The following is a 15,873-nucleotide window of genomic DNA, read 5'->3' as shown; positions in this document are numbered from 1 at the left end:
AAGAGAGAGATACAGGGAAAGACAGGGTGTGTGAGAGAGAGAGAGAGAGAGAGAGACAGGGTGTGTGTGTGTGTGTGTGTGTGTGTGTGTGTGTGTGTGTGTGTGTGTGAGAGAGAGAGAGAGAGAGAGGGTGAGAGAGATAGAGACAGGGTGAGAATTACTAGTGCATTCGCACGCGCCTGGGAGGCCGGCGTCTAGCTGCTGACAGATGCTGTCGATGACATCACTACTATTGACGACTTTTTGGCTGTCAGCGGTAAGTTTCGTATATGTAGAGTGAGAAACAGACAGGGATAGAAAGAGACACGCAGGGACAGAGAAAGAGACACAAAGGGACAGAGAGACACAGGGACATAGAGAGAGAGAGACAGGGTGAGAGAGAGAGAGACAGGGTGAGAGAGAGAGAGAAAGGGTGTGTGAGAGAGAGAGAAAGGGTGTGTGAGAGAGAGAGAGGGTGTGAGAGAGAGAGAGAGAGAGAGGGAGAGAGAGAGAGAGAGAGAGAGAGAGAGAGAGAGAGTGTGAGAGAGAGAGAGGGAGAGAGAGAGAGAGAGAGAGAGAGGGTGAGAGAGAGAGAGAGAGAGAGAGAGAGAGGGTGAGAGAGTCTCTCTCTCTGAGACAGGGTCAGAGAGAGAGAGACAGGGTGAGAGAGAGAGAGAAGGGTGTGTGAGAGAGAGAGAAAGGGTGTGTGAGAGAGAGAAAGGGTGTGAGAGAGAGAGAGTGAGAGAGGGTGAGAGAGAGAGAGAGAAGGGTGAGAGAGAGAGAGAGAAAGGGTGAGAGAGAGAGAGAGACAGGGTGAGAGAGAGAGAGAGAGAGAGAGAGAGAGAGACACACACACAAGGTGAGAGAGAGAAAGACAGAGTGAGGGAGAGAGAATGCTAGTGCATTCGCACGCGCCTGGGAAGCCGGCGTCAAGTTACTGACAGACGCTGTTGATGACATCACTACTATTGGCGACTTCTTGGCTGTTAGCGGTGAGTGTACTGAGAGAGGGAGAGAGACAAAGTGAGGGAGAGAGAGAGAGAGCAGTGAGTATACTAAGAGAGAGAGAGAGAGAGTGGTGAGTGAAAACGCGCCCTCTTACTCAGGCGCACACTTACCCATTTCGTTATAAACATAATAGACGACTGTCTGGCTGTTAGCGGTAAGTATACTGAGAGAGAGAGAGAGAGAGACATAAGTAGTGAGAGAGAGAGAATGCTAGTGCATTCGCACGCGCCTGGGAGGCTGGCGTCAAGTTACTGACAGATGATGTCGATGACATCACTACTATTGACGACTTTTTGGCAGTCAGCGGTGAGTATATTGAGAGAGAGACAGGATGTGAGAGAGATAAAGAGAGACAGGGTGTGAGAGAGAGAGAGAGAAAGTTAGCGTCTAGGAGGCCGGCGTCAATCAAGCTGTTGACCGACGCTGTCGACGACATCACGACTATTGACGACTTCTTGGCTGTTAGCGGTAAGTGTACTGAGAGAGAAAAGACACAGGGAGAGAGGGAGGGAGGGAGAGTCAGAGATTGAGGGAGAGAGAGAGAGAGACAGAGTGAGGGAGAGACAGAGAATGCTAGTGCATTCGCACGCGCCTGGGAGGCTGGCGTCAAGCTGTTGACAGACGCTGTCGATGACATCACCACTATTGACGACTTCTTGGCTGTTAGCGGTAAGTAGAGAAAAAGAGAGAGATACGGGGAAAGACAGGGTGTGTGAGAGAGAGACAGGGTGTGTGTGTGAGAGAGAGGGTGAGAGAGATAGAGACAGGGTGTGAGAGAGAGAGACAGGGTGAGAGAGATAGAGACAGGGTGAGAATTGCACGTGCATTCGCACGCGCCTGAGAAGCTGGCGTCAAGTTGTTGACAGATGCTGTTGATGACATCACTACAATTGACGACTTCTTGGCTGTCAGTGGTAAGTGAAAACACGCGCACCCTTACCCATGTGACATACAGAGACAGAAAGAGAAACAGAGAGACGCGGAGAGAGAGAGAGATAGGACGTGAGCGCTTGGGAAGCTGGCGTCAAGCTGTTGACAGATGCTGTTGATGACATCACTACTATTGACGACTTCTTGGCTGTCAGCGGTAAGTGTACTGAGAGAGGGAGAGAGAGAGCGGTGAGTATACTAAGAGAGAGAGAGAGAGAGAGAGTGGTGAGTGAAAACGCGCACTCTTACTCAGGCGCACACTTACCCATTTCGTTATAAACATAATAGACGACTTTCTGGCTGTTAGCGGTAAGTATACTGAGAGAGAGAGAGAGAGACATAAGTGAGTGAGAGAGAGAGAATGCTAGTGCATTCGCACGCGCCTGGGAAGCTGGTGTCAAGCTACTGACAGATGCTGTTGATGACATCACCACTATTGACGACTTTTTGGCTGTCAGCGGTGAGTAGAGAAAAAGAGAGAGATACAGGGAAAGACAGGGTGTGTGTGAGAGAGAGAGAGAGAGAGAGAGCGAGAGACAGGGTGAGAGAGAGAGAGAGAGAGACAGGGTGAGAATTGCAGGTGCATTCGCACGCGCCTGGGAAGCCGGCGTCAAGTTGCTGACAGATGCTGTCGATGACATCACCACTATTGACGACTTCTTGGCTGTTAGCGGTAAGTGTAGAAATAAAGAAATAGAGTGAGGGAGAGAGACATCGTGAGAGAAAGTCAGGGAGAGAGAGACAGGGTGAGAGAGAGAGAGAGACAGGGTGAGAGAGAGAGAGACAAGGTGAGAGGGAGACAGAGACGAAAGACAGGGTGAGGGAGGGATAAAGAGAGAGAGTAAGAGAACGCAAGTGCATTCGCACGCGCCTGGGAGGCCGGCGTCAAGCTGTTGACCGACGCTGTTGATGACATCACTACTATTGACGACTTCTTGGCTGTTAGCGGTAAGTAGAGAAAAAGAGAGAGATACAGGGAAAGACAGGGTGATAGAGAGAGAGAGAGGTGAGAGAGAGACAGGGTGAGAATTGCAGGTGCCTTCGCACGCGCTTTTTGACAGACGCTGTCGACGACATCACTACTATTGACGACTTCTTGGCTGTTAGCGGTAAGTAGAGAAAAAGATAGAGATACAGGGAAAGACAGGGTGTGTGTGTGTGAGAGAGAGCGAGACAGGGTGAGAGAGAGAGAGAGAGAGATAGCAAGAGAATGCTAGTGCATTCGCACGCGCCTGGGAGGCCGGCGTCAAGCTGTTGACAGATGCTGTTGACGACATCACCACTATTGAATTTTAATTGTATTTGTATTGAATTGAGCCTAAATTAAACTGTTGTTCCTCACAGAGAACCACATCCTAGAAGACGTGAACAAATGCGTGGTGGCGCTTCAAGAAGGAGACCCGGACTCGCTCGAGCGCACCGCCGGTGCCATCCGCGGACGCGCCAACAGGTAATAATAATAATAATCATCATCATCATCATTATCTCAGCCAAGGCGACTAAAAAGCGCTTTTACGCGCTTTGTTGTGATGTCCCTCTTATTACGGGTCTCTTCCCACCTCTCGTTCCCATCGCTTCAACTGCTGTGTAGCCAGGATCTACAGCTTGACCGGGCAGGTAGCTAGTTAGTTTTGCAGGGCAATCGAATATAGCACATAGCCTCTTGATTGGGACATTGTGCGCGATTTGTGTTTTATCTTCCCACTCCAACCACCCCAAATCCCCCCAGAAAGCAACCAGATCACCCCAGATCCCCCCAGAAAGCAGCCAGATCCCTAGATCCCCCCAGAAAGCAGCCAGATCACCCCAGAAACCCCCAGATCCCCCCAGAAAGTAACCAGATCACCCTAGATCCTCCCAGAAAGCAAACAGATCACCCCAGATCCCCCAAAAAGCAGCCAGATGACCCTAGATACCCCCAGATCACCCCAGATTCCCCCAGAAAGCAGCCAGATCACCTCAGATACCCCCNCCCAGAAAGCAGCCAGACCACCCCATAGGCCCCCAGATCACCCCAGATCCCTCCAGAAAGCAACCAGATCACCCCATATCCCCCAGAAAGCAACCAGATCACCCCAGATCCCCCTAGAAAGCAGCCAGTTCACCCTAGATACCCCCAAATCTCCCCAGATACCCCAGAAAGCAAACCACTTCAGATCCCCCAGAAAACAAACCACCCCAGACCCCCCAGAAAGCAAGCAGTCTGTCTAGGTGACATGACGTGACTGAGCATCCAAGTCTGAAGCACATCCTAGAGGACGTGAACAAGTGCGTGGTGGCGCTTCAAGAAGGAGATCCGGACTCGCTCGAGCGCACCGCCGGGTCCATCCGCGGACGCGCCGACAGGTAAGAAACATCTCTGATATACAGGGTGTCTCAACATTAGCACATCAGACTAGAAGTACAAGTAGCTAGCGCATACCTAAGTTAGTGCCTAAGGGCACCATCTGCGGACGCGCCAACAGGTAAGAAGAATATACAGGGTGTCCACTAGAGGCAGCCTCAGAAAATTTGTAAAAAACAGATGTGCTAAAGTCCGGTCGCTGAGCAGGTAGAATTTCGTCCAATGACCCCAAGCTACCCATCCTTATCGCTCGCGCGTAATTATAACATTGCTGTCGCGCTCGCACACTGCGGGCGCCCGTCGCACAGTCGCGACAGCAATATAATTACGCGCGAGCGATAAGGATGGGTAGTTTGGGGTCAATGTGCGAAATTCTATCTGCTCGGCGACCGGACTTCAGCCAGGATCTACAGCTGACTGTCCCAAAACTACCACGTCTCACTGACACCAAAGCTAGAGGTAGGCCTAGCGCATAACTGAGACAGTGCCTATGGTATGGGACACGGGAGGGGTGACATGACGTGACTGAGCATCCAAGTCTGAAGCACATCTTAGAGGACGTGAACAAGTACGTGGTGGCGCTTCAAGAAGGAGATCCGGACTCGTTCGAGCGCACCGCCGGCGCTATCCGCGGTCGCGCCAACAGGTAGGAAGAATATACAGGGTGTCCACTAGAGGCAGCCTCAGAAAATTTGTAAAAAACAGATTTGCTAAAGTCCGGTCGCCGAGCACATAGTCGTCCAATGACCCCAAGCTACCCATCCTTATCGCTCGCGCGTAATTATAATATTGCTGTCGCGCTCGCACACTCACTGCGGCCGCCCGTCGCACAGTCGCGACAGCAATATAATGAAGAATGTTCACTATTTTTTTTTTAGCTTTCTGTATTCTCTGTTAAAAATAAAAAATACACGTGAAAGAATTATTTCGATACGTCAATTAGTTTCCAAGATATTGAATTTTAAAAGTGCGGGCGGCGGCCTGCCCGCCGTTTTATGCGCGTGACGTCATATTACAGTGACTGGCTCATATTTGTATGGGTGGAATCTTGCAAGCTGAATTAAGACCCACTTACAGGCAACCGATTAAGCTGAAATTTCGCAAACACATGTGATTTGGATGACCATGCAATATTATGATGACATGGAGCTGATCTGATGATGGAGCTGGAAGGTGGCCATAGGAACTCTATAATAAAACGACTTAAATCCATCGAGTTTAGGCTCGTTCGTTTTGTATTGATGAGTACTTTAATTTTATATAGTAATCAGGGTCTAATGATAGAGCTGGAAGGTAATTCGCAATAAAACGACACAATCGCATCAAGTTTGGGTTTGGTTCAATTTTAATTTCTGTGATGGGTCTGGGTGTTAATATGTATAATAAGTTTGTAATTACAAAAAAAAAAGTATTTAAGTATGTTTGTATCCGTTTTCTAGTGAGCGGACACTGTGAATGTACGTCACGCGGGGTCACGTGACCGTCGGCGGGACTCAATATTTAAGCGAACTTTGAATGCCTATAAAATCATAACTACTGAAAGAAAGAAAGAAAAAATGTTTATTCAGTATCATCGACAATACACTTACAATACTTATTATTATTTAATGAGAAGGTAATTACAATGATACTGAAAAGGTACTGGGTATTTTTGAATGAAATAAAAACTAATGTATTTGTAAATGTAAAAGCCTAACTGTAACATAGGTTTCAAGTGATTTTGCATACCTAGTAACATTCTCAATTACGTACGAACGATAAGGATGGGTAGCTTGGGGTCATTGTACAAAATTATACGTGCTCGGCGACCAGACTATGTCAAGAATGTTCGAACTGTTGACCTGCAACATATTTGTTTGTATACAGGGTGTGCTCGGTGGTGACCCAGGAGATGGACAACTACGAGCCGTGCATCTACACCAAGCGTGTGCTGGAAGCCGTCACCGTGCTCAGAGATCAAGGTCAGTGCTATATTGTATTTACTTAGGACTACCGGATTTTAGATTTTCTTGGCGGCGTTATCCTATGCGCGAAATTGATTGAAATAACATCTATCTTATTCGACATTATTACGTTTAAACACGCTCTTCATTTCGTTCCTCAGTGCCTCGGCCGGCTTCCAAAAATAGGCAATATGCAAGATTTTTCATTTCTCACATTTCAGTAGCCTTGGCATTATCAAATCAATCAGTGCTTTGATTTTTACAAAAATATATTTATATTGATGTATTTCTTCTAAGAAAGTGATAATTTTATTGTAATGGACACCCTGTATATCAAAATAATCACTTTTGTAACCCCTAGGGTTTCTTAGCCAAAATATTTTCAGGATTCAACCCCCTTTTTTACTGTGATACCTCTTACAAACTAATATTAATTTTATACTTTTTGGGCGATGAACTAAACAATTTATTGTTACAAAACATTTATTTCTTTTATCACAGTAAACATAAAAAATCTTACACGTAAACACGAGACTACGAGTATTTTAAGAAACAATATGGCGCATAGAACGACTTACATACAACGTTTTATTATACAAAATTACATATGACGTCACTATACACCAATATGGCTGACGCCAAGGACAAAACTTGATAGAGAATTTAATTTTAATAAGTATACTGTTTAAGGTATATTGACATTGTTAGGTGATGTCTGCAGGAAACATACGCCCGTTTTCACCATCAATCCTTAATTTTTAAGTGACCCCTATGGTAACACATAATAATTATGAATTTTGTTTTCATAGGGGTCACATGAATATTAGGGATTGATGGTGAAAACGGGCATTAGTCTCTGACGCTATGTAAGCATTACCTATCAATGTGAATCCACATTTAAAATTGTCTTAATTTGTTACAAAATTTTACTTATTTGTAATTGAACTGTTTATCATTTATTTTATATCTTACATAATACTACAACTAAAAAGTCCACTGTAGCTTGTGTTTAACCACTAATAAAAGAAAAAACTTTACTACCGCGATCCAGGTTTGTAGGCCCGGAGGCGTGTGCCATAGTAAGCTTGTATCAGGGCCATCTGTTGAGCGATCGTTGCAACCAGTTTGTAGTGGCGCGTCGATAGGTGTCGCCACACCCCCATTAGTGGTTCTCAAACTCAAGCTCCAGTATACTTCTACACATAAGTTTCCGCAGACTAAAGACTTTAAGTCGGCCGATAGTTTAGTCGGGGTGTTAACCAGTATGGATATGTATGAAAGTGCGCACATTGCACCGATGCGGTATCGGCCAGTTCTTCATACAAATTAAAATCGAGTCCAACTAAAAGTCGGCGGTCTGCGCCTAGGCTTAAAGTCCCCGTAGATACACTTTTAGTCGGCCTATAGTTTAGTGCGTAATTTCATGTTTATATTTACTGGTTAACAGCTCAAAACTACGGCTGGGTTGCACCATTTTTCTTTAAATATAACAAACGCCAAAGTTATCGAACTCCATACTAAAACACAGGTTATGTTTAAAGTTACGGTTAAAATGTCTATAGTTTGCGGAGTTTTATTCTACTCCTTAAGACCTGGGCTCCTCCTTGGGCGGGTGCTCGGCTATGTACTGTAGAGCCCGCTGGATCGCGGCCGGGATGGGGGGAGGGGTGGGGAGGTGGGAGCCCTGGAATAATAAACATAAGTTAGTGAGGAATTGGTTTAAACCAGTCTTTCCCAAAGTGGGCGATAGCGCCCCCTTGTGGGCGCTGCAGGATTAGAGGGGGGCGGTAAGAGACCCAGAAAAAAAATCGGGACGTTGTGTAGAGGCTTGGGAGGCGTCATTTACTAGGAGGACTCTTAGATACCAACTGAGCACTCGACACTCGACTACAAATGGGGGCGCTAAAAATAATTTATTCTCAAAGTGGGCCGTAGACAAAATAAGTTTGGGAACCGCTGGTTTAAACAATCGTCGGGGTACTGCCATTCCATCACTGTCATATGAGCGACAGTGACATCATTTAAACAAGGCAATCGTCACGCCATTCCATTACTCGTGCAAAAAGAGACGCTAGCATGAGCGACAGTGACAACATCATCATTTCAGTCATAGAACGTCCACTGCTGAACATAGGCCTCCCCCAATTATTTCCACGTTGTCTGGTTGGTAGCGGCCTGCATCTAGCGCTTTTACTACTACCTTTACGTCGTCGGTCCACCTTGTGGACGTCTTAAGTCTTACGTGACCTCCACTCCAGAACCTTGCTGCCCCATCGGCCGTCAGTTCTGCGTACTATGTGCCCTGCCCATTGCCACTTCAGTTTGCTAATCCGATAGTAGATAGCTTGATAGTGACGGGGTAGGCCACAATATGTATAGGTTCTTACTAATAATTAAGCTCGATTCCACCTTCAACCTGTTCGTCATTTTCCATCAAATGCAATGACCCGCATAATTGCTAAACTCAAGTGGCAATGGGGTGCATTGCTCATAGTGCTGATAGCCGTTGAGACAGAAAAATTCTCGAGTGGCGACCAGAGCTGGAAGACGTAGTGTGAGCAGGCCTCCCACTAGGCGGACAGACGATCTTGCGAAGGTTATGTAAAGCACATGGATGCCGGCAGCGAAGGACCAGTCATTGCTAAAATCCTTGGGAGAGGTCTTTTGTCCAGTTGTGGAACAAAGCGCCCGGGGAAAAGAGCCCAAAGCAAGTACCCGCGCGCTCTCCCGAGATTCGGTTCGTACGCCGTGAGGCAGGAAGAACCATGGGCAGTGGTGGGATTTGTCCAGTTGTGGACGCAGAACCTGTTGTGGAAATACTTGATAGACTTTTGTCCAGCAGTGGACGTCATTTGGCTGAGACGAACGAACGAATGATATTATTTTTTATCCACAACGAGGAAGCTCTTAGCCTGTATCTCACCTGTTGGTAAGTGACGATCAGGCCGAAGGTGGAAGCGAGCTTCACCCGGAATCCTCAACCACGGAGGAACTGGCTATCTTACCTGTAACTGCCGGAACACAACAATGCTGTTAACATTGTTGTTATAGCGACAGACTTAGGTAAGATGGCCAGGCGGACTTAAAACAAGCCCTACCACCAACCAAACCGAACAGAAAAATCTGCCCCCACTGGGAATCGAACCCGGGACCTCTGCGTCTGAAGCAGGTGGTCTTACCACTAGACCACAGAGGCGGTTAAAAGATCTTACCTGAGGCTGGTATCCGTTCTCGTCGGCTACATACTGCACGCTGATCTGCTCGCCTTCAGGGGAGGACCACGAAGCCTGGCCCTGCACCACTTGCGCTGCGTTGTCCTGTAGCAATAGACAATAGAGTTAGTGACGTCATCATCTGATCATTTTAGGGACAGGTGACCTTATAAAGTCGCTAGATGACGCATTCAACTTAGCCTTCAAAGCAGGAGCACAACCCTCTAATTTACCAGAGGCAAATGGAGGATTTGGTTTAAGCTCTTCACACTGGCTAGACCTGTTGGGTAGGCCTGATGTTCGCATATTTGTCTCTAATAACGTAGTGTCCTAGAACGCGACGGCTCATCGTTGACTTAGGACATCGCAGACTTGGTCTTACTATTGAGGCTATTCCCACCTTTCGTTTCCACCGCTGCAATTCCTTTGTATTGTAGCCAGGATCCACAGCTTGAGTCTTCTTACCTGACCATAGAGACATCTTAAGGCTTACATTGCGGTTGTTAATAGCTGAGGATCTTTAGAATGCTCCCGCTAGGAATCGAAGCCGGGACTTAGTAATCAAGGTAACTCGCATATTGCGGGTTGAGGATCTTGGCTCTGGCTTCCTCCAGCTTGAAGTTACTCCCTCTGGGAATCGAACCTGGAATTCTGGGTTTCAAAGCCAAGGGTACTCGCGTTGTGTCACGTCGCGTCCTGTCTCGTGTCACGCTCGTCGCGTTGTGCCGTTAAAGGCTGTCGTGTAGGTATGATATAGCCAGATTTAAGGGGGTACTTACGGATTACGGGACCTAGCTTGGCTTAGTAGTCTACTGGACAACTCACAGATTGTGAGTTTGCTAAGAATCTTGGGGCTGGTCTCCGGCTTGAAGATACTCCCTCTGGGAACCTACCTGGCACCTCTAGGTCTGTCAATAGTACTTACGGACTGCGGGTTGGTAAGCTCGCCGCGCGCCTGCGCCGAGATGCCGTTGTCGGTCTGGAAGGCCCACTGGTAGCTCCCTTCCACGCCCACGTCCAGCTCCTGGCTGAGGATCTTGGCGTTGGCCTCAGGGTTGACCAGGTGGGACACGTCTGCGTACGCGCACGCGACGAGGAAAGCTAGGGCGAAGAGTTTCTGGAAGGAAATATGCTGGTTAAGCTAAAGCCTGATTCGTGAGCACGTAGAATTTTGTCCAATGACCCCAAGCTACCCATCCTTATCGCTCGCTCGTAATTATATTGCTGTCGCGACTGTGCGACGGACGCCCGCAGTGAGTGTACGAGCGCGACTGCAACATATTTACGCGCGAGCGACAAGGATGGGTAGCTTGGGGTCATTGCACAAAATTCTACGTGCTCACGGACCAGGTTTTAGTGAAGTGATTTAGTAGAGTGTTCCTACTTTTAGCTTGGTCCAAGTGCCTAGTTGATGGATTGAATTTTTTAATATTTTTTCTGCCGCTGGTAGAGTCATTTAGTACTCAATNTGATATGGGTGGAAAGATATTAATTTTGTTTTAAGAAAATTTATTTCAAGATTGTGCATGCTCATCCAGTTAACGGTCTTGGTTAGTATAGATTCTAAATTTTGGTTTAAATTTGTATTTGTTTTATAAGGGAGAAGTATAGATATATCATCTGCATATAAAACGCTAGGTTTATCTATGATTTTAGGTAGATCTAGTAAACTAGCTTCTGCCCACGGCTTCGGCCGTGTTAAGCTTTTGACCCCACTAAATCCCCTTATGGGGGTGAATTTTGGAAAAACTAATTATTATCGTTATTCTGTCTGTCTGGAATTTTGTCTGTTAGGCCCAGAACAGATGGTGAAACGCAACTGCAACGAAACTGCAACTGCTAGTTACTTTTGAGTTGCATCTAAGTTTCTGCCATAGCGTCCGTTGAGAGACCACACTTGACGCGACCAGTTTTAAACTTTCAGTTTCAGTTTCATTCATCAGAATCATCAGAAAGTTGCAGTTTGTCTGCAGTTGCGGTTTACCGTCTGTTCTGGGCCTTACAGAAAAACTTTATCGCGCGCGTCCGTTTCAAAAACCGGGTTTTAACCCTATCCTATGTCCTTTCCCGGGACTCAAACTATCTCTATGCCTTTCGTCAAAATCGATTCAGTGGTTTAGGAGGAAAAGCGTGACAGACAGACAGAGTTACTTTTGCGTTAAAATAGAGATGTAGAAATACATTGATTGACACCCCGTTCATCTGCAATAAGCACCCATAATGTTAGCAGTATTATTACATTAGATTCTATTTCATAATAACATCAGATGGACGTGTAAGCCAAAGCGATAGTTCTCGGTAAATGTCAGTATGACCTTACAATGACATGTGATTGTAAGAACATTTTGCTTGTACTTTATTGGGACTAACGGCCGTATAGTTTAGGTTTTAGATGTTAGACTTTAGTTTAGACGTAAGATAGCTAGTTGAAGGCTGGCTAAAGGGATATATTGAACAAGTGTTTAGCAATAAGTATACTAATATTATAAAGAGGAAAGATTTGTAGTTTTGTATGTTTGTAACGAATAAACTCAAAAAATACTGGACCTATTTTAAAAATTCTTTCATCATTAGAATTCAGATTTTTTTCTGATAAACATAGGCAAAATTCACTCCTTAAGGAGATGAAACGGAGGTCCTAAGTATACCGTGAGCGAAGCCGCAGGCAAAAGCTAATCTGCTGAAATACGTCACAAGTTTAATGCGAAAGTAACTCTGTCTGTCTGTCACGATTTCACGCCTAAACCACTGAACCGATTTTTATGAAAGAGAGATAGTTTGAGTCCAAAAAATTTATATTGATATAGGATAGTTTTTATCCCAGTTTTTGAAACAAGGACGCGCGCGATATAATTTTTCTGTGACAGACAAAATTTCATGCGGGCGAAGCCACGAGAAAACGCTAGTGTTGATATAAATTACAATTACATTTTCCACAAATAATGTCACTCATTAATTGACTGGGCGGTAATTGTAAGAAATAATCTAGGTTGATTGTTTAGACAGAAAAAATGACACACATTTGTAAAACATATTCCTTCTGGCGCAGTTGGGTAAAAAAACCCTACAAATGAGAGTACAATCTTCTATAAAATAAAAATGAATTGATGTTCGTTAGTCTGATTAAAACTCGAGAACGGCTGGGCCGATTGAGCTGATTTTGGTGTTAAAATGTTTGTCGTAGTCCAGGGTAGGTCTAAACGGTGAGCAAATAAGGAAAGATTTGCTTATTTATTGCCTTTAAGGCGGAACAGAGTTCGCCGGGTCAGCTAGTTTAAAATAATAACGACATAGCGTGTCTAGAACACATAAAACAACAAAAAAAATATGTTTACATACAAATTGTTAATCGAACCCTGACCTTTAAGGTCGTGACCTCGCTATCTGACCTCAGACTCTGAGCATAACTCATCTATGGGCATAACTTTATATCGTTACGGAGAAACTTATTAACATACGCGTCTTGGTTTTGAGAAAAATCTTGAAAAATTACTTTGCGAACTTTTTAATGCAGAACAAGGCAGGTATTTGACCGCAATCACACCTGATGTTAAGGATTTGCCACACTGCCTACATTGTAGGTAGGTACAGGTTGGAAACGATAAGTGATCTCACTCGATTATTTCTAAACTATACAAGATATCAAAAAACAAAAAAGTGCTTCACGAGCTCTATCAAACGGACTGTTTTGGGGCAAAAACTAACACTCATATTCACAAACAATGCTTGCTTAAGTGAAGCAGCAAATCGAACGTTGTAAATAGAGCTCTGTAATTGGTTCGTGTGTCACCCTGTGCGTCCACCGCTCTGTGAGACCTCATAGTAATGTTTGTGAATACATTTGCAATTTGTGAGTTATTTTCAAAAACCTCTGCATATAATGTTAAAGCTTCAAGGTCAAACGTCCATCAATGTTTTTATGATCATTTACAATTCCAAATGCGCGGTCGGTTTGTAAATAACCAAATACCGGCCGCCGGGCGCATCTCATGCATTCTGATTTGTTTGTTTTGCCGGATTACACTTTTAATCTTTTAGAGGTCTCAAAATATTGTGTTTTAGACAATGTATACGACTAAATAAATAACAATAAATATCCTTGGACATTTTACACTGCGCCTAGTCTGGACTAGTCCCAAACTAAGCAAAGCTTGCATTATTGATAACGGACATTGACAACGGACGGATTGGTACGTTTAGTTAATATCACTTAACGTCCGACACATTCAATTGGTAATAAAGCAAACTTAATGCCCTTGGGCATTTTCTGCCAGTTAACCTTTGGGCTTAACAGAAAACGTTTCTAGTTTTAAACTAGACTATCGAAAATTTTATGGCTCAAAGACGAGTAGCCACAATCGCAAAGAATAGAATAGAATAGGTTTATTGACACAATAAAAAAAGACACAATACAGAAAAAAAACAACAGAAACAAAAAAAAAACAAAGGTATCACACCACTATACCGAGCGGTTTTTTGGAAGGAGGACACGCGAGCACGACTTTCTGTAACAATCCTATTTTCACACGGATGAAGCCGCGGACCAAAGGTAGTTCCTATAGGTAGGACTAAACAAAAGAAAGCGACAATCACAAGGGTGCCGCGCCACAACACAAGTTTGCGAGCGGTCGAACGTCACTCACCATTTTTGCGGCCAACTAACTAAAATTACTTAAATGTTACGGATATGAATGGTCACTTAACCGATTTAGATAAACTTTGGTAAGTAGTAGTAGTAATAGACAGTTTGAACCCGTGAAAAAATATACGAAAATTTTACTCCGGTATTTGACCTTTGAAATACCGAAATACACGCGGTCAAATGCTAGTACTTATCCTATAGGACTAAACAAAAGAATGTCACAATCACAAGGGTGCCGCACCACTACAGCAAATTCCGCGAGCGGTCGAACGTCACTCACCATTTTTGCGTCACGGTCGGTCGGTCACTGCGCTCGGCGGCGCACGCGCGAGCTTTTATAGAGTCGACGAGATGCGCAGCGGCAGATTTGCGAGTGCACGGTGATCTTTATTTGTTGTGCAGTCACCAACTGCCATCCGCTTTGCAACGGAGGGAGATCGAACCTTAACTTCGTACTCCTATGTTCTTCTGATTGATTTCGTTGCGAGTCCAATAACAGTTTAACTTTCCCCCGGGACAAACTTGACCTTCACTGGTTGGGTTATTGGCGGTCAAGCTGTAGATCCTGGCTACACAGGAGTTGCAGTGGTGGGAAAGAGAGGTGGGAATAGTCCCGTAGCCATCACCATAGTAGACCAGTCGTATTTGATTAGAAAAATCGTAAAAAAAATCGAGTTGTGTTTTAGTTATTTTCCTACGTAGTTTCATGTTTGTTCCAAATTCATTTCATTCAGGGGACGCCTCGGAGGAAAATAGAAAATGCCCGAAAAATCCTCTCTACATAATTACTTGTCAATGTCTTTAAAACAACACCTGTAAAAACAGTTTTCTGGATGAACGACGGTCGAATACCGGAAAACGCAGCGTGAGATCCACCTACAAGGTCGACCGACGACATCCTAAAGGTAGCAGGGAAGCGCTGGACGCAGACCGCTACCAATCGATCATCATGGAAAGCATTGGGGGAGGCCTATGTTCAGCAGTGGACGTCCTATGGCTGAAATTATGATGATGATGATGATGAAAAACAGTTTTCTTGGTCCAAGAACTGGGATAAAAACTATATCTATCATCATCATCATTTCAGCCACAGGACATCCACTGCTGAACATAGGCCTCCCCCAATGACTTCCACATCGCCCAGTTGGTAGGGGCCTGCATCCAGTGCCTACCTGCTTCAAGAGGTCGTCCGTCCACCTTTTGGGACTGTAACTATCTCTATGCTAATTTTAAATTTTATCTAAATCAGTTCAGTGGTTGTAGCTTGTAAAGACAACCAAAATGTCTGTCTGACTTTCGCATTTATAAATCAGTAAGTACGTATACAGGGTGTTAGGTAAATGGGTATATGAGCCGACACTGCCCCATGTTAACATGGTCATATAAATGGTATGGTGAAGTCAGAAAACTGATATCTTCATTTTAATTATTTTAATTTTCATACAAATCGGATTTTATAAAATTTATTTTGTATGAAAAAATAAAAAAATAAAATGATATCAATTTTCTGACTTCACCATACCATTTATATGCCCATGTTAACATGGGCTAGTGTCGGCTCATATACCCATTTACCTAACACCCTGTAGAAAGAAAGAAAGATACGTTTATTACAATGGACATCACACAAATACAGGCAACTAGCTTTCCGCCCGCGGCTTCGCCCGCGTGGAATTTTTCGGTATTTTATATGACCATTGACCTATGACACTCAGCAATAATGTGGCTCTCTATTGGTGAAAGAATTTTTAAAATCGGTTCAGTAGATCCCGAGATTACCCCTTACAATTTAACAAATATACAAACACACAAACC

General features: G+C 44.7%; 2 protein-coding genes across 6 annotated transcripts in view; one reads left to right on the top strand and one right to left on the bottom strand.

Moving 5' to 3' along the window:
* Positions 1 to 15,873, top strand: part of alpha-Cat (catenin alpha) — a 79,601-nt gene that overhangs the window by 17,611 nt on the left and 46,117 nt on the right. For all 5 annotated transcript variants that reach the window (XM_028301269.1, XM_028301268.1, XM_028301270.1 and 2 more), the window contains 2 exons: positions 3,262 to 3,367; positions 6,128 to 6,222. In XM_028301269.1, coding sequence (XP_028157070.1) covers positions 3,262 to 3,367; positions 6,128 to 6,222 — 201 coding nt within the window. The remainder of the gene's footprint in view (positions 1 to 3,261; positions 3,368 to 6,127; positions 6,223 to 15,873) is intronic.
* CPR6 (cuticular protein RR-1 motif 6) lies at positions 7,127 to 14,435 on the bottom strand. Its single transcript, XM_028301275.1, has 4 exons — positions 14,339 to 14,435; positions 10,342 to 10,533; positions 9,417 to 9,521; positions 7,127 to 7,888 (listed from the first exon to the last, which is right to left on the bottom strand). Exons 1-4 carry the CDS (start codon positions 14,339 to 14,341, stop codon positions 7,790 to 7,792), a joined length of 399 nt encoding a protein of 132 aa, XP_028157076.1. The 5' UTR covers positions 14,342 to 14,435; the 3' UTR covers positions 7,127 to 7,789.

This window comes from Ostrinia furnacalis, unplaced genomic scaffold (assembly GCF_004193835.3).
Source record: "Ostrinia furnacalis isolate ACB-3 unplaced genomic scaffold, ASM419383v2 OfSCF0895, whole genome shotgun sequence".
Lineage (NCBI taxonomy): Eukaryota > Metazoa > Arthropoda > Insecta > Lepidoptera > Crambidae > Ostrinia > Ostrinia furnacalis.
Note: the sequence above shows the minus strand (reverse complement) of the source record. Positions and strands in the feature narration are given on the sequence as shown.